The 24447-nt window shown below is 37.7% G+C and overlaps 1 protein-coding gene across 2 annotated transcripts in view; it reads left to right on the top strand.

Moving 5' to 3' along the window:
* Dscam1 (Down syndrome cell adhesion molecule 1) overlaps positions 1-24447 on the top strand; it is a 199238-nt gene that overhangs the window by 52098 nt on the left and 122693 nt on the right. The window contains exons 5-6 of one of the 2 annotated variants that reach the window (XM_065231436.1): positions 1143-1292; positions 20496-20619. In XM_065231436.1, the coding sequence (XP_065087508.1) occupies positions 1143-1292; positions 20496-20619 (274 nt within the window). The remainder of the gene's footprint in view (positions 1-1142; positions 1293-20495; positions 20620-24447) is intronic. The other variant, XM_065231435.1, reaches the window with a different exon arrangement.

Below are 24447 nucleotides of genomic sequence, written 5' to 3'. Positions count from 1 at the left end.
TCGAGCAGTAGCAAAATTTGATCTATCTACAACCGTTGAAGCGTCGTTTAATCGCTGAATGTATTCTTGAATGATGAAACTCAAAAGCAAGGCGAACGAAATGAAGAACACAATACACTTCCTATTTTTTTCGGTTTCAAAAACCTCGCCTAGCACACCCACCGACCCGTACGTCCGTCAGTATAATTATTCCAATAAACCAAAACCAGACGCGACATCGAACGAACGATGACGGAAAGCGAAGAATGCATGCCCGTATGATGCCTATGTGACCATTTATGTCGGCTCGATTTACATACAAGAGAAGCTTCGTTCACACTTCTTCACCCTGCTCGTTGGTGTTAGCCTCAAGTGTCATCACGTCGGTTAATTTCAACACTTTTTTTTCTCTTTTTTTTCGAAAGCTAAGAAAGGAACTGCGACCATAAAGATAGAGTGCAATAGTCGTAGAATTAGAGCCAAATTGTAATGATAATTATTGCTGGGCTGGGCTGCCCAAGAGAGGCTATTAAAACCTAATAATCATTTCTGGGAGAGTCGAGCAAAATTAGGTCCAACCGTGAGGAAAGTGAAGGGCTTATTATCATTCCATGCCACGATCGTCGTGTGGCGGCGGCCGGCGGCTGCGAAGACCTAGTGGAACGAAGCTTCTCTTTTGCCGGAGATTTGACGGCCGGGTAGAAGCGCAGTTTAATTTATTCAACGTGTTGATGTCACAGTCCGATTAAGCAGAGCAACGACGAATATTTATGAAATGAATTCTTTGTATCCATGTAGGACGTTGCGGCTCTCGGTCGGAATGCCGGGGCCGTCTCGGGATGATCTATGGGAACTAATAATTCGTGGAACGAGCCAGCCAATTGAACTGCTGGTCACATATCACTTAATATCTTCGAAATTGTAGGCAGCTCGTTCCATGTCTTATTGTTCACCAATGCTTAGAGTCCAAATGGAACCTAGCATAGGATCAACGTGTCATCAACTCGTTGGTAGATTTTAGGTTATGCTAATTAAGCTTGTTTTAGCTCCCAGGAAACCATTTACTAATAATTCTTCTTGTTCTCTTTTCCCTATCCCATTAAAAAAAAACCATCGACCAAACGAACCTTGAACCATCCGAAAACCTTGGATTCGAAAAACAGATGGCAAGTACATGGTCCTACCGTCCGGTGAGCTGCACATCCGTGAAGTCGGACCGGAGGATGGCTACAAGAGCTACCAGTGCCGAACCAAGCACCGACTGACCGGTGAAACTCGACTTTCCGCTACCAAAGGACGTCTCGTTATCACAGGTAAGTCGATTGTTTACCCAACCCTTCGAATCGTACCTACGAAGATTTGAAGTCTTTAGGCGATAGCAATGTGGCGGCGGTTGGCGGTATCAATTTTGTACATACAGCTTTGGGGCTACAATGAGAAAAAACGCACATCATATTTTGCACTTTTATCGACTTGGTTCTATGTGTGGTGATGGTCTCAAGGTTGCACCCTCTGTGTATGTGTAAAAGTTACGTAATTTAGGTGTTATTCGAGCTCTCGTACGTATCGGTCGTTGCTGCAGTGTGTCGGTGTGAATTGTGAAGGCGTCCTCCGCCGACGGACTTCAACGTAGGTCGGCTGTGTAATTCTATCTATCTGTCCCTGGTATGGACACCAAATTGGATGTATAATTGTTTCTTCTGACTTGCTTGGATCGTTGTCATATTGTTGCGTGTTGAGTTACACGCACCTTGCTTCAGACTTTATTTAGTAGATCATGTTTCATAAGCTGCTTTGCTTACTGGAAATGGCTATTAACGCAATCATCATTTGTCTTTTGGGTGTTGTAGTTTGACCGTACACAACGATATAGACAAAACGGCTTTCGTCACTATCACGAAATGAAAATGATCTGCAAAGGATGCCATGTCATTTGTCAGTAACAAATACAATCAGTGAACAACATTTGCATGTTTTGTTTTCAGCTACATTTCTAATGAAATTAAATGAGCTACATGCATCTACGTCCTCAACTGTACACAGAAAAAAAATGAGTTGTACTGCAAACATTCATGGATGTAAACTTCCATTTCACTTCCTTCATGATGAATGACGCTCCTTTTATGTGCATCATTGTAATATAAATGGACACAATTCTTTTGAACTGTGTATGAAAAACAATAATGCGAATAAGATTGCTCAACATTAGAGAGGGTCTAGTACAAGAGATGAGCGGACTGGCTGGTTTTGAGCCACACGAACTGTCAAAGCCAGAGCCAATCGAGCAACGGCTATCCTGATTGTATTGGCAGTGTTGCTAGAAACCGCGTAGGCATAGGTTGCCAGGGCAGATTGTTTCGAATCCGTTTCACTTTTATACTAGACCCTCTCTACTCAAAATTATACTTTAATTCCAAAAATAAATAACAAGGGTCGAAAAAAATGTCTAACAAACTTATTTAATAATAAATTAATGAAGCTTAAGTGTGATAGTTTATTAGCTAGAAAAAGGTCTGAAGATGGTAGGTGTATAGTTCCGCTAGAGTACGGCATTATGAACATTGAATAGAAGATGAAAAGGAGCGAAGATCGACAGAACCAGTCAAACTCACACTTCTCTACCTAGCTCATACAACTTCAAAGCTCCTCATACATTGAAGCACGCTTTGAAAATGTGTAGGGTAACTGATGATGGTTGGACCTATTTAGGCCGGTTTCACACGACGTCAACATTCATATCGTATTTTTTTTATGAATGCAACATATAATTATGAAAAATGCGTGATTAGGGGAAAGATTTACCTTTCTTGTTTCTAATAATAACATAAAAAGTTAAATACTATGAACAAATGATGTTATAAAACGTTTTTATTCAGCAAAGAATTATGATGTTGGTTGGACCTATACTGATCTAGGTTGGACCTAAAAAATGATGATGGTTGGACCTATTTTTGCAAATGCTAGTTTAGCCCATATTTGTTCAAAAACTTTGTTTAGAGCTTATTAGTATCATGAAAAAAAAAACCCTTTTTATACAGTTTTTATGAATTTGCTATTTAAAAAAATCAAGAAATTTGAGTTTAACTTCGTTTTTAAAAAAGTTCACTTTCCACGCATTAGCTATTCATCATGGCTCATTTTCTCGGAAATCATTGACCCGATTTGGAAATTTTTTAACGTCAATGTATAGGTATTGAGGTCCCATTGAAAGCTATCGAATATTTTTGGAATCGGTCTACTGGTTCCGGAGATATGGCCGGAACAAGTTCCAGGGTATATGGAACATGGACCTAATTTTGACATGGAAGGAATAAAACCTATCATGCAACACTTCACATTACTTCCAAATTCGATAACAAGATCAATAACAAATTTGAGTGCCTTGGACCACATTGGCCACTTCCGGGCATGTTCAGGGTGCCCCGGGGAATTTTTCAATTTCGCTCTTATAGTTTTTTTTTTATCCTAGGAGTTTTTTTTTTCGAAAATAAGTTTCAGTTAACAATTTTTAGTTTGTTAACATTTTATTTCAAGTTAATTCACACACAGAAGGTGTATGAGAAGTGCTTAGTGTAAATTCATATTAACAGATTCTTTCGGCGCTTTCGTGGTAGTTCGGAAATCGGTGGTTACCCTTTCAGCCAACCTGACGATGGAATTCCTCCTTTAAATTTACGCCTAACTAGTGACTCAAGGTCTTTAGCAGCTTCCAAGATCTTTTTGTTCGTCTTGGGACTGCCAGAAGCAGCGCGCATACAAACCCAATCCTCTAGCTGGTTCTCCAAATCAACACTCAACACTATTTCCCTTCCATATTTCTTGCCGTGGTTTCCCTTAATTTTTGCGTGAAGCGTCGTTTTCGGAATATTGTACCTTTTCTGTGCCTGATACGCGGTAAGTGATTTATTTCTTACTAAAAAAACAGTCTCTTGAAGATTTTTGCCGGATAACTCTTTTCTTTAGCCATTTTTTCAATCGAAGAAACTGATCACTTGGCCAAAACAAAATCGAATTTCAAATCAGCTGCGCATGAAGGATGTACACAAACCGAAGCGCACCTAGCGGCCGTCTTAGGAAACACATAGGTCCAACCATCATCATGCGTAGGTCCAACCATGATCATATTTATCTATTCGAATTTCGTCAATTATTCAACTCGTTGTGAATATGTCCAGAGAAAGATTGATTAGCATCAAAACAACAGCAAAATGTTATGGAAAATTTTGATTTTTTGAAACCTAGTAATTCCTTCCGCGGTCCATAACTTTTAATGGCACATTAGAACAGTCAGAACAAGTTATTGCATCTAAATTTAATGATTATTTTGTCGACAGCGTTTAATTGATTAATCAATTCATTGAATTGGTCCATGAACCTGACGAAATAAAACAGTAATTGGGGAATTTACGTATTCTCGGCAACCTAAGCAGCGACCTTCTTTCTATAGCCTTTTTCTCTAAGGAACGCACACATATGCAGTATTGGTTTGTTTACAATCTATTGCTGCCAGCTGCTCTAACAATTTCAGTCGAAAGAATTGTCAAAAACTGTTTTGAAACGCTTTTACAAAGCTCCAATCTTCTCTAGTGAGAGCGAGTATTGTCAGCAACCAGTTTTTCTTCGGCAACCGTTCCATTTGAACTGCATGTAAATCTGCTGTTCTATTATCGGCAACTCGAAATCAGCTACAATTTGTAGTGCGTGTGTTTCATTTCAAGAAAACCTTGCTAGATTGCTTTTTCTCAGTGGTAAAAATATAGTCAAATTGAAGCTGAAAGCATAAAGAATCGTTTGCATGCATTCAGCGAAGTGTTTTCGTAAGAAAATCCAGTGAAAATAGTGTTTCAATTTGGGTTGCCGAAAATAGTCTGTCATGCCGAAGCCGTCATTTCCCCTAGTAGTTGTAGATTTGAAGGTAGATGAACTTAGAGTTATTTGTTTTTCATTAGGAAAAGCGGCTGGAATAGATAATGTCAATGCTAGAGTTATTCAAGATTGCTTTCATGTCATTGGCCACATCTTGCTGGACCTTATTAATAAATCATTGCAGACTGGGCATGTGCCACAAATTTGGAAGGAATCCTTGGTGGTTTCTATTCAAAAAGTTACTGAAACGAATAAAGCCGAACAGTTTCGTCCCATCAACATGTTGCATACATTAGAAACAATTTTCGAACTTGTTGTACAAGGCCAGCTGTTAGAGTATTTAAATAGTAATAATTTGTTGATACCCTAACAATCGGGATATCGGGAAGGCAGTGTGTGCTTTGGAGTTGCGAGTACTGCAAATAAATGGTTTGAATGCTATTTGTGTGACAGAACACAACGGACTGTTTTTAATGATTCTGTTTCAAGTCCCATGGGGAATAACCTTGGAGTGCCCCAAGGAAGTGTATTAGGCCCTTTTTATGTATTATGTATATTAATGACTTTCGACGTGTTTTACGATTTTGCTTGAATGAAGATTTGCATTCTCTAAGCAGATAGTCCATTGACATCAATCGAATGTGCAGAAAGGCAGCTTCCACACCTGCGTAGGATATCCCACCCATTCAACACTCATGGACCGGGACCAACGCCTTTACTTCCCTTCCGAAGGAAGACGTGACCAGAGATTTTTATGCTTCAGAAACATCCCACCGACCTCGGCTGGGATTGAACCCAGACCCATTGGGGTGAGAAAGCAGTTTCGCTTGCCACTACACCACCGGCGCCGGTTTACTACACTATATTTGATAGAGCACGCTTCCTCTACCAGGTGTTGCTTTTGATTTTCCTGGATGTGTCTTAATCAAAGGTGGTAAATGTGATAGAAAGAAATATGGGGGGAAAATGTCACGTCAAACGCACACCTTTTACCTAACCCGTACGATGTACCTGGAGATTTGAAGTAATACTATGTCTTCAAATCTACAGACAAAAAGCGTGCGCCCGCCTTTGCTCATTACTGTCTGCGGCTGTGGAATAGTTCTAGCGACGTTTCATTACTACCTAAACCCCCAGCATTTCCAGTCGATGGTGTGTTATAATGCAATTCGTCTTTACCCAACTATTGTGTTGCTCCTTTCGTCATGACCAACGTGGTCATCTCGGAGAAAAAGCAGTAGGGTGGTTGTTGCGTGCTGTACCATCATTCATGTTAGATAGCATTTCCAACCAACTCTGAAAATAGCAAAATTCGCGTATGAAGTAACATAAAAACTCTTTGAATGTAACAACTCAAGGCGGGAGTAACCGTCAACAATGCTGATGATGGTACAGCATGCAACAACCACCCTACTGGAAATGCACTCGGCAACGTGGGGCTTTAGGTAGTGATGAAACGTCACTAGAACTATTCCACAGCCGCAGACAGTAATGAGCAAAGGCGGGCGCATACTCTTTGCCTGTAGATTTGAAGACATACTTTAAATCTCCGCGTACATCGTACGGGTTAGGCAAAAGGTGTGCGTTTGACATTGTACAGTCGCATTAATGGCCCTTCGCTCATTTTCAACTTCTATTCAATATTCATACTGCCGTATTCTAACGGAACTATCCACCTACCCTCTTCTAAGATCATTCTCTAGCTAATAAATTATCACACTAAAGCTTCATGTTAGATAGCATTTCCAACCAACTCTGAAAATCACAAACTTCGCGTATGAAGTAACATAAAAAAACACTTTGAATGTCACGTCATTTTTCATGTTTTCATAGTGAATTTTTGATGGGGTCTGGCTTTACTTCTGCGAGAAGTGGGCGTTTAAAGTAAATTTGAACATTTTGCCCATTGACCCTTACACATGTTCGTCATGATTTATCAGAACGTGCTATTGTAACTAATTAAACGGTGAAATAATTCCTAAAAGATATCACAAAACATGTGTGTGTGTATGCGTGTGCACTGTGAGTAAACAAACTCTGCTAGTGATTGACGATTCAAATCGACAATTTTAATAAGTCCATAAAATCAGTTTTATTATAGATCAAATGGTGTTGCATTGTCTGTTCTGATCTGTAAATAAATTAACTTCGATTAGCATTTAACAGCCTTTAAATTAATTACAGTAAAGAAGTGTGCAAAACACAGTCCGCTGCGCAACGTACGAGCTCTCGAATACCATTAAACCAACGCCAACCGTGTGTCGCAAGTGATTGGAAGCGTGGTTGCTTATCTGTTTCGTCATACCAATGTGCTATACCGACTACTAAATACCAGACAGCAATCATTGAGTATCAATCAACCGTCCGATCCGTGACGGCTCGTGAATCATAACACACTCTGCTTTCGATGACATTCGCGTGCTTTCGCATTGACGCTTCCGATCATTTGCCCATTGCTATCAGAATCACACTCGCCGCATAAAAGTATTAAAAGCAATATTCCGATTCTGAAAAAAAAAACACGTTCGTTCAAACTTCATTCAATTGTGAATTAACTCCTTTTTTTCCATTTCGTTTGCGACCCGCTTAGAGTTGAGTGATTAACAGATGACAAAAACATATGTACGCAGAGGCGCTAGAAAATGTGTAACGGTCATTTCGCGACTCGCGACTGCCTCTTTTTCGCGTCATCATCGTCATTCACCCCTCGCGCAGCTCCCCTCGATCGGTACTACAAGTGATGTCAGCTTTTCGTAAACAAAATGTATGCTAACCTCGTTTGATCTGGTCAGTTTGTTATTATTCTATTGAACGAATCGGTTGTAGTGGTAAATACACTAAGGCAAGTGGAAATGTTTGTTCTGCGAACTTGGCTCAATCAGCCTTTGCCTCACGATTTAATTAATCATATAGATTACGAATGTTGTTTAATCGTATATTTTTCAAAGGCGAAGCATCGGGTTAATAATTGACCATTTCATTCGAGCAGTTGAAAATGACGTTTCCTACGTTACTCGAACTTCGAAATAAAACGATATTTCGAGATTTTTTCTTCTAGAAACGTAGCTGAAAGTGGTACGTTTTATAATAAAGCAGTAATTATTTGGTTTTGTGAAATAACTGGTAGAAAGTCACGCTATAACTGCTTGACGAAGTGGTCCATTCTAAGTCTCGTTAGAGAACCAGTGATGCCAGATTTCTTTAAGATGTAGATATCATAAGTTTTGGAAGGGATTAGCGGGGTGGGATTTTGGGAAGGCTTCTTAGAAAAAAGCACGAGAATTCCGTGGAGAAACACATTTATTCCGTATATTTAAAATTTGATTGATTTCGTAGATCTATGGATAATTCTGTAGATCTGGCCTCGCTGTAGAGAACGTTTCATTGTTACGTGCATGAACATTGTACCAGACTGGGTGGTTTGCTCATTATGTAATATCTAGATCATTTGCAAACGATGTGTATACTAAATCTGGTTCACGGTTTTCATTAACTCACGAGTTATTGAAAGGCTTTAGAGTACAAGTATGTTTGAATTTATCTAACACAAATGATCTTAAGAATCACAATGATGATTTTTTGAATGGACAGACCAAATTAAATCAAGAAATTTTCACAATTTATTGCAGCGCTTTCTGCGCTGGCACAGTCATATCAGCAAGTATATACGGGTTATCAGAATCTCTGATCAAAAATTCTTCAAATTGACTGATACCCTAAATAACTCCAATGTAAAAACATCCTTGAAGTGGATTCCGATGAATTCTAAGGGTAGGAAATCCAACATGGATATATTTCTTAAAACTCCATAATACCACAATCTCTGAAGCGATAGATAGTGGAGACTTTAGGCGATCAGCCTAGAACGGAGAAACCATAAACAGATTGAAGGCAATCCTGATTCGATTGGGGTTCCACATGAAAATCGGACAGCATCCTAAAAAATCCCAATCATGATTCTCGCACAACACGAGAAAAGGGCCTATCATTGTTGATCGATTCTCTTCATCGATGTTCTCTTTCGCGAATAACCCGACTGCAAATGAATTTTCCATTGAGTGTGTTGTTTCAGGCGCAAACTAACATAATCTTCTGTCGAACGGTGCTGCGAGCTTAGCAAGAAATTCGTTTATGTAGCCGTGGTAAACCAAAGAGAAAGTCGATGAAGAGAATCGATCAACGAGGATAAGCCCTGCCTAAGGTTCCGAGAAATTCCTGTCAGGACGGTGTACTTAAACTATTGCACAAGTCACAGAACAGAAGAAATTTTGAGAAATTCTAGTCGGGCATCTAATGATTCTATGGTGGAATTCTAAAGCGAACCATAACCAAACTATATGGATGGTAAACCCTGCTAGATCCAGGCCCTTTCCCATTTGAGATGAGCTTCTGACAAAGATCCGCTGTTAATTTTCAGCTACGATTCTGTGTAATTGTGTTCTCATTCTGAGCAATCTAAGAAATAGAACATTAGAATCGTTAGAAATCTCAGGTAAGATAAGAATGACCTGATTTTCATTCACCGACTTTTAAGATTTGATACCTGTGTTTTCTTCCAGTGGCATTCAGGGAAACGAATCCCGCATATTTTACAAAATTTTACGTTTCGAAATTCTAGGTCGGTTTCCTGGGAAACAGCTAAAAAAGACATGTGTGTTGGTGGAAAATGGCAAATCCATAAACAGCTGTAACTTTTTAACTATTATACAAATGACTTTGCAATTTCAGTGAAGAATATTTAGTCCATAATTGACATAGGGACAATGGCTCTAATGTTGGCCTATTGATCTAAGATTGGGCCCATCGCTAAAAATCTGCTATTTATCAAATTTATCCAGATGAACGCGTGGATGGTAATAATGGATATTTTTGGACGCTATTGAAAATTTAGTCGATTGCTTAATCAAAGCTCATATTTAAATCATGATTTATTTTTAACTGTCTAAACCATCATCTTTGAACATTTCAAGTCATTTGGTATAACACTAGTTTACAGCATTTTTGAACTCGGTAAGGTGATAATCATTTCCAATGCAAAATCCTACGCTGAATTCAATGCCGTGATCAGAAAAAATTAAAGTAGAGCCATTTTTGAGACATACAAAAATTTTGATTTTTTGAATTTTGGACAAAAGTACGATTACTAAAATGTCGATATCTTTGGAACTAGTGCACCAATTTTAAATCTTTTTTTTATGAAAATGAAGCTAAATAAATTTGTTATCGTTCACTACAATATTATGTCTTAATTAAAAATTTAATTTTGAAGTCATTTAAAAATTTACAGTATTTTTTTTATTTTTCCTGCGAATTTTCCATAAAAAATCTTGTTTTAATCAACATTTTTAATGGGATAAAAAGATTCAAAAAATCATTCCATAATTTATTCTTAAAGTCCATTCAAAACCGGAGAAAATGAGCCTTTAATGGATGAAATCGGTTGGAAATTGTCGAAGTTATGAGCATTTTTGTAAAACACTTAAAAATGTTGCTGAAATACAACAGCTTTAGAGTTCCTTTTCTAGGTGTCGTTGTAAGCATACAAATCGCATGTAAAGTTTTCATGGGAGATTCTTTTCTCTACACATCAATTTGATTAAGGCATATCAGGATTTAAAACCGAGTTGATACAAAAGAAATTTATTTAGGTTTTATTAAAAATGATTGAGAATCGAATGACTTTGTCTTCGATGTTTTGAACTTGTTTCTCGAATCAGAAACCAACAATAGTCACCCATCATTGCTTCATCCCAAAACCCTTGGTAACGACGTTCCATCATCTTCATTTGTTGGTGAAAACGTTCGCCGTGCTCATCACTCTCGTCACCAAGATTTTCCGGGAAAAAATCCATGTGAGAATGTAGGAAATGTATCTTCAAAGACATATTCACACCTGTGTTCAGTGAAATAAAAGGATTTGAAATTAATTATATGTAACAAACACAATATTTTTGATTTATACCTATTTTCTCATAATTTTTGAGCAATTCATCGACGGCTTCCTCATAATCTGGGCTTCTGAAATTTCCTAAAAAGGTTGTGACAACACGCTGGAACGATTTCCACGCTTCTTCCTCATCTGGTGTCAAAACTGTATTGAATGCGGAATCATTGAGCAGTTTTTTGATCTGTGGGCCAACAAATACACCTTCCTTTATCTTTGCGTCAGATAAATTTGGAAATACTGATTTCAAGTACTGGAATGCCGGCCCTTCTTTTTGCAACGCTTTGACGAAATTTTTGAATAGCCCAAGTTTTATATGTAGTGATGGAAGTATTATGCATTCTTTTACCACAAGAGGATCATTTTTAACGTTGTCTTTACCAATTGTGAAATTATCCCGTTTTGGCCAATCTTTTCGAACGTAGTGTTCCTTACGAGCTCGACTGTCCCATTTACACAAAAAACACATATATTTTGTGTATCCCTGTTGCAATCCAGTCAACATGGCAACCACTTTAAGATCGGAACAAATTTTCCAATTGTGTTAATTGTAATTTATCAAATTGAGCAATAGAGCCATTGATTCATACGTTTCCTTCATATTAACAGCATGGCTCGGCTAATGGAATAGAAGGTTTCTCATTCCCTTGATGCAGTAAAACGGCTTTCAAGCTCAACTTGCTGCTATCGATGAATAAACGCCATTCAGCTGGATCATATGGCTCACCAAACTCTTCAAACAAGCCGTTTACGTCATGGCAAAAACATGCCTTGTCCTTTGTAGAATAATATTTGTCAAATTTCTTGTGACGATTCCTGTGACAAGAAATTTTGACCTCCTTGCTCAGCATGTTGTGTTATTTCAAGCATGATGCCAGCAATTCGGATTTCTCCTTCGATAAGTCGAGATCTCGCACCAAATCATTAAATTCGGATTGTGTAAACAGTTTTGGGTTTCTTTCCAATTCCACCTCGAAGTCTTCCTCGCATTCCTCCTTGAATTCCTCCTCACTTTTTGTAACGGTCGATTCAACAGAGGGCGCTCGTTTCCGCTTTGGATAAACAGGATACGGGACCGAACTTGAATGTGGAACAGGTTTTGTCATAGAAGCCACTTGTGGATACTCAACTGTTTTGTGACGTCCTTGTTGCTTAACTTTTGTCAAGCAGAAATAACAATCCGTTGCATGATGGGCATCGTGGGCATGTCAAAGGACAAATAGCGACTGACAGATAACAAATAAGTGAGTTAGTAAGTAAGACATTAACACTTATCAAAAATAGATGAAGTAAGATAATGTCGATCAGGAAAGAACAAAGCACTACCATGCTGTACATAAATTGTTTATATGAAAGTTATTCAAAAAATCAATTTACCTTGCGCCTGACATCCACCTAGCCAAGCACGTTTTGCACGAACTACATAATACTTTTGGAATCCACGGTTTGTCAAAGTCTCCAGGATCAATTTTAAAATAAAGCCTGTATGCAGTTTGCAACGAAGCAGTGAAATTGACCGATTTTGTAAATATATAGTTGCCACACGCCTAACAAAACTTTTGAGGATCATTTTTACACTTGAATTCACGTTTTGTCGTATACATCGTTAAGCAATGTTAAAGAAAGAAAGCTGTCAAATTGAGTTGGTTGCGTTAGGTTCTCGCCGAGCGGTCTCACAAACACTAGCGTAAATTATATTGTTGAAAATATCCCATTTAATTTTGCGTGACAGCTGGTAGTGTTAGTGAAATGCACCGTATGCGTACACGTCCGCAGAAAGGCTTACTGGAAGTGGTGCATGAACCTAGGAGCGGGACAACGGCCAATCTTGGAACATTCAATTTCCATGATTTTACAAAAAATTTCACAACTTCGACAATTTCCAACCGATTTCATCCATTAAAGGCTCATTTTCTCCAGTTTTTAATGGACTTTGAGAATAAATTACGGAATGATTTTTTGAATCTTTTTATCCCATTGAAAATGTTGATTAAAACAAGATTTTTATGGAAAATTCGCAGGAAAAAAAAAAAAATGCTGTAAATTTTTAAATGACTTCAAAATTAATTTAAATTAATTTTTAAACAAGACATAACATTCTAGTGAACGATAGCAAATTTATTTAGCTTCATTTTCATAAAAAAAGATTTAAAATTGGTGCACTAGTTCCAAAAATATTGACATTTTTGTAATCGTACTTTTGTCCAAAATTCAAAAAATCAAAATTTTTGTATATCTCAAATATGGCTCTACTTTAATTTTTTCTGACCACGGCATTGAATTCAGCGTAGGATTTTGCATTAGAAACGTTGGTCAACCACTAAAGTTCACACTTTTTATGTTGTTTTGTAAACTAGTGTAATAGTTAAAAAGTTACAGTTCTTACTGTGTGTGCCATTTTTCACGAATACACGCTTCATATATTCACAAAAAATATAATACACCGGCCAGGAAGTCATTTCCGGGAAATCTTTGCAAATTTCCAGTTGAAGTTGATATAAACTTTTTTGACAGGGTGCAAAGAACTTCCACAGAAGTCAGATGAAACTTCCGGTTGAAGTTGCAAAAGAATCCGGGAAAATATGAAAGAAAAGCCGGGCAAAGCTGACAGAATTTTTTCGGAAGATGAACATTCAGGAAAAGTGAAAGTGCTAGCAGGCCAAATTGGAAGAAACTTTCGAAGAATGTTGGGATAAATTCCAGAGGAAGCCAGAAAACACTTCTGGGGCTAGTTAGCAAGACTTCTGGGGGGAGAGTGGAAGGAGCTTCCAGGATTAAAAGACCAATGTGCCAATATTTAAGTTGACATGCTCAACAAAAAATATGGAGGCACCATGAATAAGTAAAATTTCTCCAATAAAATTAAAAATATTCTCCATAAACATGGGAAATGATCAATTAAAGCTATAATGTTCCCTTAAAAATACTGAAGTGTTCCATCAATAATACAAAATGCGTCTATAAAAATATGAAATATTTATTTATTTATTTATTTATTTATTGTAAAGCGTCTGACAGTAGTTGTCTTAATAAATAAAACTTAGATAATATACAAAAAAAAAAAACAAACCGATAAACATATTACAAATATAATCACAATCTTCTCAATCGGTTTCGAAAATGCTTCTTCCACAACGGAGAATGCCCGAATCATGGTATCCATATGCAGTCCGATGGAATCTTGGTTGTAGTAAGGATGATTGCCGCAACATCCTTTGAGGAACACGGATGTTTAATTGTGAAAGCAGTTGAGGGCAGTCCACATCGCCATTTAAAAGTTTCGCTACAAGTAAGGCTTGTTGCATTTTTCTTCTGTGTTCCAACGTGTCCAGGTCCAATAGCATGCATCGGTCTGCATAAGGTGGTAAATTCATTGGATCGTGCCACGGCAGGTTGCGCAAAGCCAACATCAAAAATCTTTTTTGAACACGTTCTATTCGGAGATTCCACACTAGCTCATATGGAGACCAGACCACAGATGCATTCTCAAGTATGGGCCGAACTAAAGAGCAATATAGTGCCTTCAAGCAGTGAGGGTCTTTGAAGTCTCGTTCAATCTTCGAAATAAATCCCAGTTGCCGATTCGCCTTAGAGATGATCGAGGAATAGTGAAGATTGAAGGTCAACTTTGGGTCAAAAAGAACACCAAGATCAGTCATACGTTCTACTCTGCGAAGCGTTACATTGTCAATGCAGTAGTCGTAAAGGATTGAACTCTTGGAGCGGTGAAACGTCATCACTGCTCACTTTGGAATGGAACGCTGATGATGAGCTTATTGCGACGGCACCAATCCACAAACAAATCTAGCAGAGCTTGAAGACGATGACAATCCTCAATCGAGTGAACTGTGACGTATAGCTTCCCGAGCAGGAACGAATATCTCGATACCTTAAATTGGTATCGATTAGCCTGACATAAGAGGTAAAATACCAAAAAATAATACCAAAAAAATGTTCCCACAATACCATTCCAATACAAAACAATAGCACCCAGGTATTCTTTTGGTATCCAAATATCAATTTTTGGTATTTACAAAGTATTTTGCATGTAATTTTTTGGTATTATTCTTTGGTATTTTACCTCTTATGTCATGCTGGTCAATACCAAATTTTAGTATCAGATCAAAATAAGGTATTCATTAGTTATTTTCTCCTGCTCGGATTAAGATCATCTGCATAAACGAGCTTGCATTTAACTCCCAACAAAGCTGCTACATCGTTGAACAATAGCGTAAACAAAAGTGGACACAGGTTACTTCCCTGAGGTACTCCAGAGGTGCTGGTAAACGTAGAAGAGACACAAGATCCTTGTCGTACTCGAAGAGTTCGTCCAGTCAAGTAGGAATGTAACCACGACCTAAGTTGCTCAGACGCTCCTAGTCGGGAAATCCTGCATAACTAAACCTTCTGGTCGATTTTGTCGAATGCGGCTTTAAGATCAGTATATATGACGTCGATTTGTGCCTTATCCTCCATCGCGGTGATGCATGTGTTGGTGAAATCCAAAAGGTTAGTAGCTACCGATCTACCGGGATTAAATCCATGCTGGTCAGTTGAAATGTAGTTCTTCGAGCGATTCAGGACAAATTCGCTTAAGATGATCTCAAACAGTTAGGACGCTGCCGAAAGACTGTTCTTAATATTCCGTTTATTGCCAGCTTTGAAAACAGGAAACATATACGACTGCTTCCACAATGTTGGGAATTTTCCTTGCTCAAAGGATGCATTCAAATTAAAGGTTCTGTTAAGGCAGCTGAGCAACGGCAGAACCTGCCGGAATTCCATCTGGACCAGGAGAAAGTGAGGTTTTCAGTCTCCTTTCTGCTGAAAGTACCATATCCCGAGTTACTTCGAATGTGCTCAGTTCCACTTAGTCACTAGGCGTATCAGAGGCAGCAGATTCAGCTTCAACGTCACTTGTCATATTTTTATCGAAGACAGATGCAAAGTGTTTAGCAAACATCTCACACGCTTCGCTAAGAGAAGTGGACTCTTTCCCATCGAGTAGCATGTTGGACAGTATACTCGAATCTTTCCTTTTGCCGTTGACAAAGCTCCAAAAATTTTGGGGTTACGCCACAAATTCCACTGGACTCTGAGGACGTGTGATTTGTATAAGGCACTGTTAAGTTTAATGTAAGCGATACAGGCACACTTGAAGTCACGCTTTGTGTCAGCTGTTCTGTGACGACGTGGACTGCTTCAGCACTCTAAGCTGAGGAGTACTCCAAGCTGGGGAAATTGGTCGTCCTTTGAGAGGAACATTTGATTCCAACCAATGTTGAATAGTGCTACAGAAACGCACAGTCATCTCATCAACATCAATGCATTCGAACACATCGGCCCAGTCTTGATCAAAAAGATACTGTAGTAATGAGACATAATCAATTTTCTTGAAGTCTAGAAACCCTGCTCTATCATCCACGTTGCAAGCTGGGTGAGATGGCCAGTCAAGTGGAGCAGGTAGTGACATAATTAAGGAAGGATGGTGAGGATCACTAGGTAAAAGCGGCACAGCGGATTCATCGATATCGAACTCATTTTCACCGTTGCAAAATGCCAAATCCAGCGTGCGGCCAAGTTCATTTCGGACTGTATTGTGTTGACTGAGATTAACGAAATCCATTCCATCAACGAGAGCAATACTTGCAGCGGTCAGTGAAGATGTTTCGGCGAGGTAGACCCTGTTGTCATCGATTCCCCATTGAAGACGAGGCTGATTATAATCGCCACAAACAAGAATCTTATCATCACAAGATGCCTTGTCGCACAACTCTTTGACTGAGGCAATATGCGCTTCCATAACTTCGACGTCGCGACTTCGGTCGGGTGGGATGTACACAGCGCATAAATATAGTCTATAGCCATGTAAGTCCAGTGATGCACAGACTTGTTCCAGTATTGGGAACATTTAATCTTTTAGAAGCCTTTATTGAACGCTTGTCCGTCGCTCTGCTCCTCTAACTAAAAAAACACGTGCAGAACAGTGAATCAATGCATCAAGACAAAGATTATGTTCTCTAAAATAGATTAAATCCGGAGTGATTTGAGATTTGGGTGTAATTTCTTTTGTAAACAAAACATCAATCACCGATTTCTCGCGAATAAAAGCTCAATCTCGTAAACAAACTATTCCAAATGATATAATAATGATTACTCTGCCTGATTGTGTTATACTATACTATTTTGAGATTTCGACGTGTTGCAATTACGTCCAAATCTCTAATTACTCCGGAAATGTCCCCCAAAAAAATGTTCCCTAAAATATACTAAATGTGCCAATAAACAAATTTGAAAATGTGTCAGCTAAAAAGCGGAAATGTCCCATAAACTTCGGTGATATCTATGGAACATTTGATCTTTTTATTGGCCCATTTAAAATTTTGTATTGGCTCATTCAATATTTTTTAGGGAACTTTGAGTAATACAGTAATGACTTGTTTTTGTCAGCCCCTCCGTGAATCAAACGTTTAGGTTTCAATAATTTCACATAACCACATCTTTCTCATTCATCTTCAAGATGGATGTTTTAGCTATGCTTTGGTGCAATAAGACCATTGAAAAAGTGCATGGGGTTCGTAGGAAATCGGAAAATATTTTCAAAAAGTTGCTGACAAAATCGGGTCATTGCTGTATTAGAATATCTTCTAATATTCTATCAATTAAACCAATGCAAAAATGGTACAGTAGACTGATGCAAAAATTGAAATGTTCGCTCCACAGTACTCAAACGGTTCCAAGTAGGGTCCTGATTAGCCTCCCAAAATTAAAACTCCTTTGGTAAAAAACTGACTTGGCACAAACCATTTGAAATGTATATGGAAATTACTATGGGAAACCCAAACTTTTTGTTCACTTTCTTCTACCCTTTTTCATATTGCTCTCTTAACAAGTTCTATCGCTATTCTTATGGAAATTTTGTTCAGCTACAACTTTGCAGAAGATCGTTTTTCAGTCCAGCGTCAAACTAAATATTTATGAATTGAAGAGATTGATAATCTTATGGCATGGTTAAGCAGCTGTATTGTAGGCAACACTGTATTCTGCAGTGTAACATAGTAGCCATGATTTTTGTCAACTATTCATCGCCTCAGAAACACCAATGTTGCCTGCTGAACAGTTGATTGAGCATAATCATAAGACATCAGTGACTGGAATCATTAATAACTTATGTTCCTTACATTTAATCGAAAAGTGGTCTTGAACAAAGTTGTAGGTGACAAAATTTTCAACAAGCGCAGGTACCATTTTCTTAAGCAAGGTGAACTTGTGAATTTTGAGATAGATATGAACCAAAATTTTGGTTTTCTTATAGTAATTTCTATATAAAATTCAAATGGTTTGTGCCAAGTCAGTTTCCAACTAAATAAGTTCAAATTTTGGGAGGCTAATCAGGATCCAATTTGGAACCGTTTGAGCACTGTGGAGCGAAAAATTCAAATTTTGCATCAGTTTAATGGTACAGGCATCGAAAGCTCTCAATTAACAACTGTGGAAGTGCATCTAGAACACTAAGTTGAGAGCACGCAATAAGCTAATATGCGATAAGCAATAAGCTTGAAATGCGCGTTGGACGTCTCTGAAGCTCGCTGAAGTCAGCAGTCTGAAGTCAGCAGATCCACTCTTAAACTCTTCAAAGATCTTCGAAAATCGCTGATCCTATCCGTAGTTCGGCGAACCATTCAAAAGGTCTCCTAGCTTCACATATTTTCATTAGCTTCATGGTCCTGTAAGTTTAATGATCTCAAGAGAACTTAATTTGCAATATTTAGAAAAAAAATCTTGAATTTTAAAGAAGATCAGTGGCTTTCAGATATATTCAGCGAAATTTAGCGAAGCCTACGGAACAATATTGTACTTTAAAAAGTATCAAATGGAATCAGTTATCCCCTCAGACATGTTTAGGAATTTTAGAAAGACTCTTCGGAGACGTTTAAGAAAACCTCAGGGAGGCTAAGGGTAAGTTTAGAGAAGGTCAAATGAGCCACAGAGTAGTTCAGAAAAATTGAGACAACTTATAAAATGTTTAGGGAATCTTAATAATCACCTATTCCACGCCCACTGACTAATCTATTTTATTTTTCCCTCTACGATTTCCATGAAACTTTGTATAATTGTTCGCTAGGGGTAACGAACCAAGTTTGTGCCGGGCTTCGACCATTTTGACTAATGCCTAATTTTTCAAAACGACGTTTTCGATATTTTTTAATAATTCATAGCACGAAAACAGCTTACAAGTCAAATGAGATAAAAGAAGGGGGTCCAAAGCATTTTGAAGGTGAATCTAGGCAACTTAAAGTGTTAGTCGGTAAGATTTGGAGACCGGTTTTAGTGGTCTCTGGAGTAAGTCCTTTATATGTATTTTGCTCCAGGATTCTAGGAACTACCTCTCCACCTAACACTCCTCTGGACTTGATCTATTTGATCGTTTTACTAATCCTTGATGTATTCTGGGGCTACAATCAAGGTTTCTGAGCTTGAAGTTTCCTGATCTTGTATCTTACTAAACGCCATTTTTCCCCGTGCAATCAATTTGTCTTGTCAGGGGCAGCTTCAGGCAGTTTCTGTGCAGTCTTCTGGATGTTCTTTGGAATGTTTCTTGAGATTCCGTGGACCTGACTCAAAGACTTCTTGGCTTGCTTCACCAGGTCGATAAGGCTGTCCTGGTGATGTTATGGACATTAATTTCTCTGTTCATAGCATTAGTTTTACTGGACTTGGCATTTAAGTTTACTGAAATGCTCATTAGATGTGACCTTACTAGCTCTGTAGTTTCTAACTAGAATAGCCCTCTCAGTCCTTCAGACTGATTCATTTGGTCTAAGGCCAACAAGACCTACCCTGGAGGTCCTCTGTGTTATCCTTTAAGATTCTTTGAAGCTGTTATCCGAAACCTGTATCACGTTAAATATGTGATGAAATTAGTTTACTTGAAGTGATTAATCAGACACAAGTCTTCGATGAAGCTTCACCTTAATTTTCGTTTTCTTTTTTTATCATCACAACTGTCCTTTATCAATTTGTATTTCAGACATCCTATTTGCGTTTACGAAAAGCTGACATCGAACCCCGTATCGTGAATATGTTTCCATTTTTAATACTTTTGCGCGACTGTGATTCGGTTGGAAATCTAAGGTAACTCCTCCGAAAAGTAGCACACGAGTTCCTTAACGTTCCAACCTTTTAGTAAATAACTATTAAGTATATAAACAAATTGCCTGAATGTTGGGATAGGGTACCCTGTGTTGCGTGTTTTCAAAATTTGTTATCGCGAATCGGTGCCAAGTAGCTTGTATTCTAAAGATCCGAAATCAAAACGATCAAGTTGAACTTCGCGCGGGAACTGTGCCTGATACCGTACTTCCGTAAAGTGCATCGCGTTTATTCGAAAGATCAAGAGCTCCAAGACAGTTACTAACTCAACATGAACTCAATGTTACCGGTGTTCACAATGTAATCCAGCGTTGACTAACCCCACAGTGCGAATATGTTGTGTTTCGTAGCAAGTAAGGAAATTGAAGGTAACTAACCAGCTTCACCAACCTTAGCTCATAAGATATCATAGCGCACAAACTCATTACTCAAACCAGTACACGTGAGCTTTGGGCATCATGCACACATCTGTTCTCATGCTGTACAGTCTTAATGAACGATCGAAAGATAAAACAAATAAGTTGATTCGTTTTCGAATATCTCTACTTTCTAGAACCGCTTGGTTGGGTAGCTCCGAAGTTTTCTTCCAGCTCCAAGATCTTCACTGCGGAAGCTCGACACAAGTCGACAACAGCTCTGTTCTGCTCCGCTCAGGCATTTCCAGTGCCCATAGTTAGGTAATAACTAGGCTTAGTAATCCTACACCAACAAACTCAAACACACTGCAAGGCACTCTGTCCCGTCAGGCCTGAAACCTGTTCTAATGCCTCGTTTGACTCAATCAAAACTACTAATAGCTTGCTCTTTTCTATACATCACTCAATTTAAAATCATCAGAACCCTTGGCCAGTATTGCACCTCGGCTGACATCCGGCGATAAAAGTCGCAACCTGGAGGTCAAAGGTCAAGACAATGTAACGCTACTGTGTCCGGCCCAGTCTTATCCGGTTCCTTCCTTTAGGTGAGAACGAAAACTGACCATTGAACTTTTGTTTGCGTTTGCGTTTTGTTAAGACTAACAACCGGCGTGCATACCTATAGGGTACCCTAGTTTCCAATTATTCTTGTCTTAATGCTTGGTTTTTCTTTTTTTGAAAATCATTTCAATTCAATATTTCTTCAAAATCCCCCCTCAAAGAACCCGTCGCAAGCGTAGCTCCTCGTTTGACGTCCGGTGAAACGCTTCGAGTGCTGCTGGTCAAAACTGCAGACAACTTTACGCTTCTCTGCCCGGCACAGTCCTTTCCAATCCCTGCCTTTAGGTAAGAGTCTCAGTCTAAACTGAATTAATCTTGACCAATGTTGATGGGAATGGGAAATTACGCACAAATTGGTTTCCGTTAGTTGTTAACAGAGGACAGTGCAGTCAACAAACCTGAACCCCTATCACAGACTTCAAAATAGAGTACCTTGTAGTGCAAAACATGTCTCGTGGTACCTCTACTTATGCATTGAATTTAGAAAAACATTCGAGGTCCCTCCTTTTTAGCATTCTCACCACAAAGCTTGCCTGTTAAGCCCCGCCCCAATCGAAAAAATATATGAAATTATGGTTGAGGCGCGGCTTAGCGAGAAATGTTTGTGTCAAGAATTTAGGCGGAGCATAGATCATGAATCTAAAGTTATAAATAATGGTACCGGTAATTTTTTCAGGGTCCTGGACTCTATTTCGAAATATGTGAAAGAGAAATCATACATCGTGTGTCTTCAAAATACATGGAAAGTTGATATATAGAGCTCGTGAGAGAGAGAGAAAGAGAGAGAGAATTGTGTGAGAAATAAAATAGCTTACTTTCTCGGTAGTGAGACATCGATTTGTATGAAACTTTGCGTAATTGTTTGTTATAGGCAATGATTCACATTTTTGCTAAAATTCACTACTTTTGGATCTTGCAAAATTTTCAAAATGGTGTACCTGAAATTTTTGAAAAATACTTAGCATGGAAACGGCATTTCTGATCGAAATGATGTCTGAGAAAAAGATGTAAATTAAAAATGATTTCTTTCTGGAAAAAATAAACAAAACATTTGTGTTTTATTTTTTAAAGTAAAAATTAAGTAAATGTTAAAAACTGAAATACCTCAAAAAATTTTGAAACTTTATTTTTTTTTAAAAAGAAGCTTATGAAAAATGTAAACTTTTAAAATGTTTAAACCATGGACAGATACTGACAAAAATTGTAGAATAAAAACTTTTGGTTGACATTTTGAATTTATTGTTAGTACGATTTTTTTGTGTATTTTTTCACAGAAAATGATGCAAAATTGCTCGAAAATTATTGTCTGAGTATAAATTACCTGAAAAAAGCGTTTTAACAAAAAGTTTGAAAATGTGACCAAAGTGCTTGTTCTACGATTTTTGTCAGTTTCAAACATTTCAAAAGTTTGCATTTTTCATGAAATTAAAAAAAAAAATGAAATGGAAATTTTGGGATATTCAGGTTTTTATCATTTATCTTGAAACTAAATGCTGTGAATATTTTCCTCAGATTTTTTTTTCACTAGTTTGTCTCAGACGTCATTTTGACCAGAAGTATCATTTTCGTTCTGAATCTTTTTAAAATGTTTAAAGATGCCATTTTGATTTTTATTTTCAAGATTCAAAATGGTTCAATTTCAGTAAAAATGTTAATCATTGCCCATAAAAAAAAAATTCAATTATCCTGCTGTCTAAGGCTTATTTGGAGGTAAGCATAAATATATTTTGCAAAACTTACCAATGTTGATGAAGAATCACGAATAACGAAAGGTCATATTTTCTGAAATTTGATTACTTAATTCGAAATATCTTTAAAAGGGTTACATTTAGGCAGCTTATCAATATGAGATTTATGATTTGAAATGATCTTCCGAATCATATTCTATCATCCAACTTTATTTTTATTGTAAATAATCAAAGATTCAAAAATTCACAAAAAGCTACTCTTAGAAAAACTTTTTTATTAGAAGTTGCTCCATTCTGGCGTTGCTTTCAAAACGTCCACTTTATCTTCAAGTTTTATAAAACAATGTCCATACAATAAAAAAAATGTCTTGTTTGTTATTTGAATTTAAGGTTTATTTTTGCCATAAATAAGTGGTTTTTTCTCCGCAAAACCTAATTTGTTCGCTACATCTAATTTTTAGTCAGTTTTTATCTACAACCAATTGTATTCGAACTACAATTTATTAAAAAAATGTGTGTACAAAACAAATAAGTCCTTTTCAAAAATTACTCTTGAAATGTTTACTCAAAATGGTATTTTCATCTGCGGAAAATAATTGGTCATTCATATCAAAAATATGATGATCGAGCACGATTCAGATTTGTTCAGCTCATTCTGGATGGAATACCTCTAAACTATAATATTTTCCATGCCACGGAACTAACTACGATTTTTGTTTAGTTTTAAGCGTCCATAATTTTAAACATTTCAAAAGTTTGCTATTTTCATTGAGCTGTTGTTTGCTGTTTCTTTTTTCATTTCCATATATACACACCGTACACCTGTGTACATGTTGAGACCGAACTCCACTGGGAATTTTTCCCCGATAACATGCTTTACTTAAACATATTTCCCGAGAACCAATACTAAATCACTACCCGGAACCTCTGGTAGAAGATCGTACATTCGCACTCGTATTGAACGTTGCCTCCTGCAGACGACATGCATACCTCAACTGCCCCGGTTGCTCAGAGCTATGCAGCAATGATGTAGCACCGATTCTTCTGACTTGAACTTTATGAAAAGCATTTTCTCCTCTGCAATTCGGTAAGTTGCTTCCATTTGAACGGGATCAGCATCCAGCTTTGAAGAAATTGGCAATTTTACCCATGGTGGATTTCGCACTTCCATTGGCAAAGCTGAATTCGCTGCTAACGAATATACAGACTACAGCATTATGACGATGTTGATGTTCAGGATGATTAACCCAAAACCTGATGACTTGACGGAAATATTATTGATCAAATTGAAATACTGATTGAATGGAATGCTGACCTAACGCCCGGCTGGACTAACAAATTATTGATCAAATGACACTGTAAAATTTATCAAGCAATCCGTCCAGTCTTTTTCCAGAGCATGGAAACCAAATAGCAAAAAAAATGAAATTCAGACTCAATTATCTCCGATTTGCATGAAAATTTGGCCATTTTGAAACATTTTGCTAACTCCTGTGGAATTTTCAAGTTGGATACTTTAAAATTATAAAACTCCTATTTTTATTAAAATGTTTAGTATTTGTTGGTAAATTGGTGAAATTTAAAAGTCTTCGTTTGAAAGTCTAAACAATAGTTTTCATAAAAGAACTGGGACGTTCTTGAAAATTCAGGACACTTCGTAAAAGTGTAATGGTCGTGGAAAAGTTCAGGAAACTTCGCAGAAAATCAGCGTTATTCGTAAATGTTCCGAGAACTTCGTAGAAATGCAGTGAGCTTTATAGAAGTTAAGCAGATTACGTAGCTGTTCGAGGAACTTTATAAAATTTCATAGTAGTGCAGGAAATTTTGTTAAAGTTCAAAG

The sequence above is a fragment of the Ochlerotatus camptorhynchus genome, unplaced genomic scaffold (assembly GCF_037179485.1).
Source record: "Ochlerotatus camptorhynchus isolate MF236.1 unplaced genomic scaffold, CSIRO-AGI_Acam_v1.1 ptg000357l, whole genome shotgun sequence".
NCBI lineage: Eukaryota > Metazoa > Arthropoda > Insecta > Diptera > Culicidae > Ochlerotatus > Ochlerotatus camptorhynchus.
This window is presented reverse-complemented; position numbering and strand designations above follow the sequence as displayed.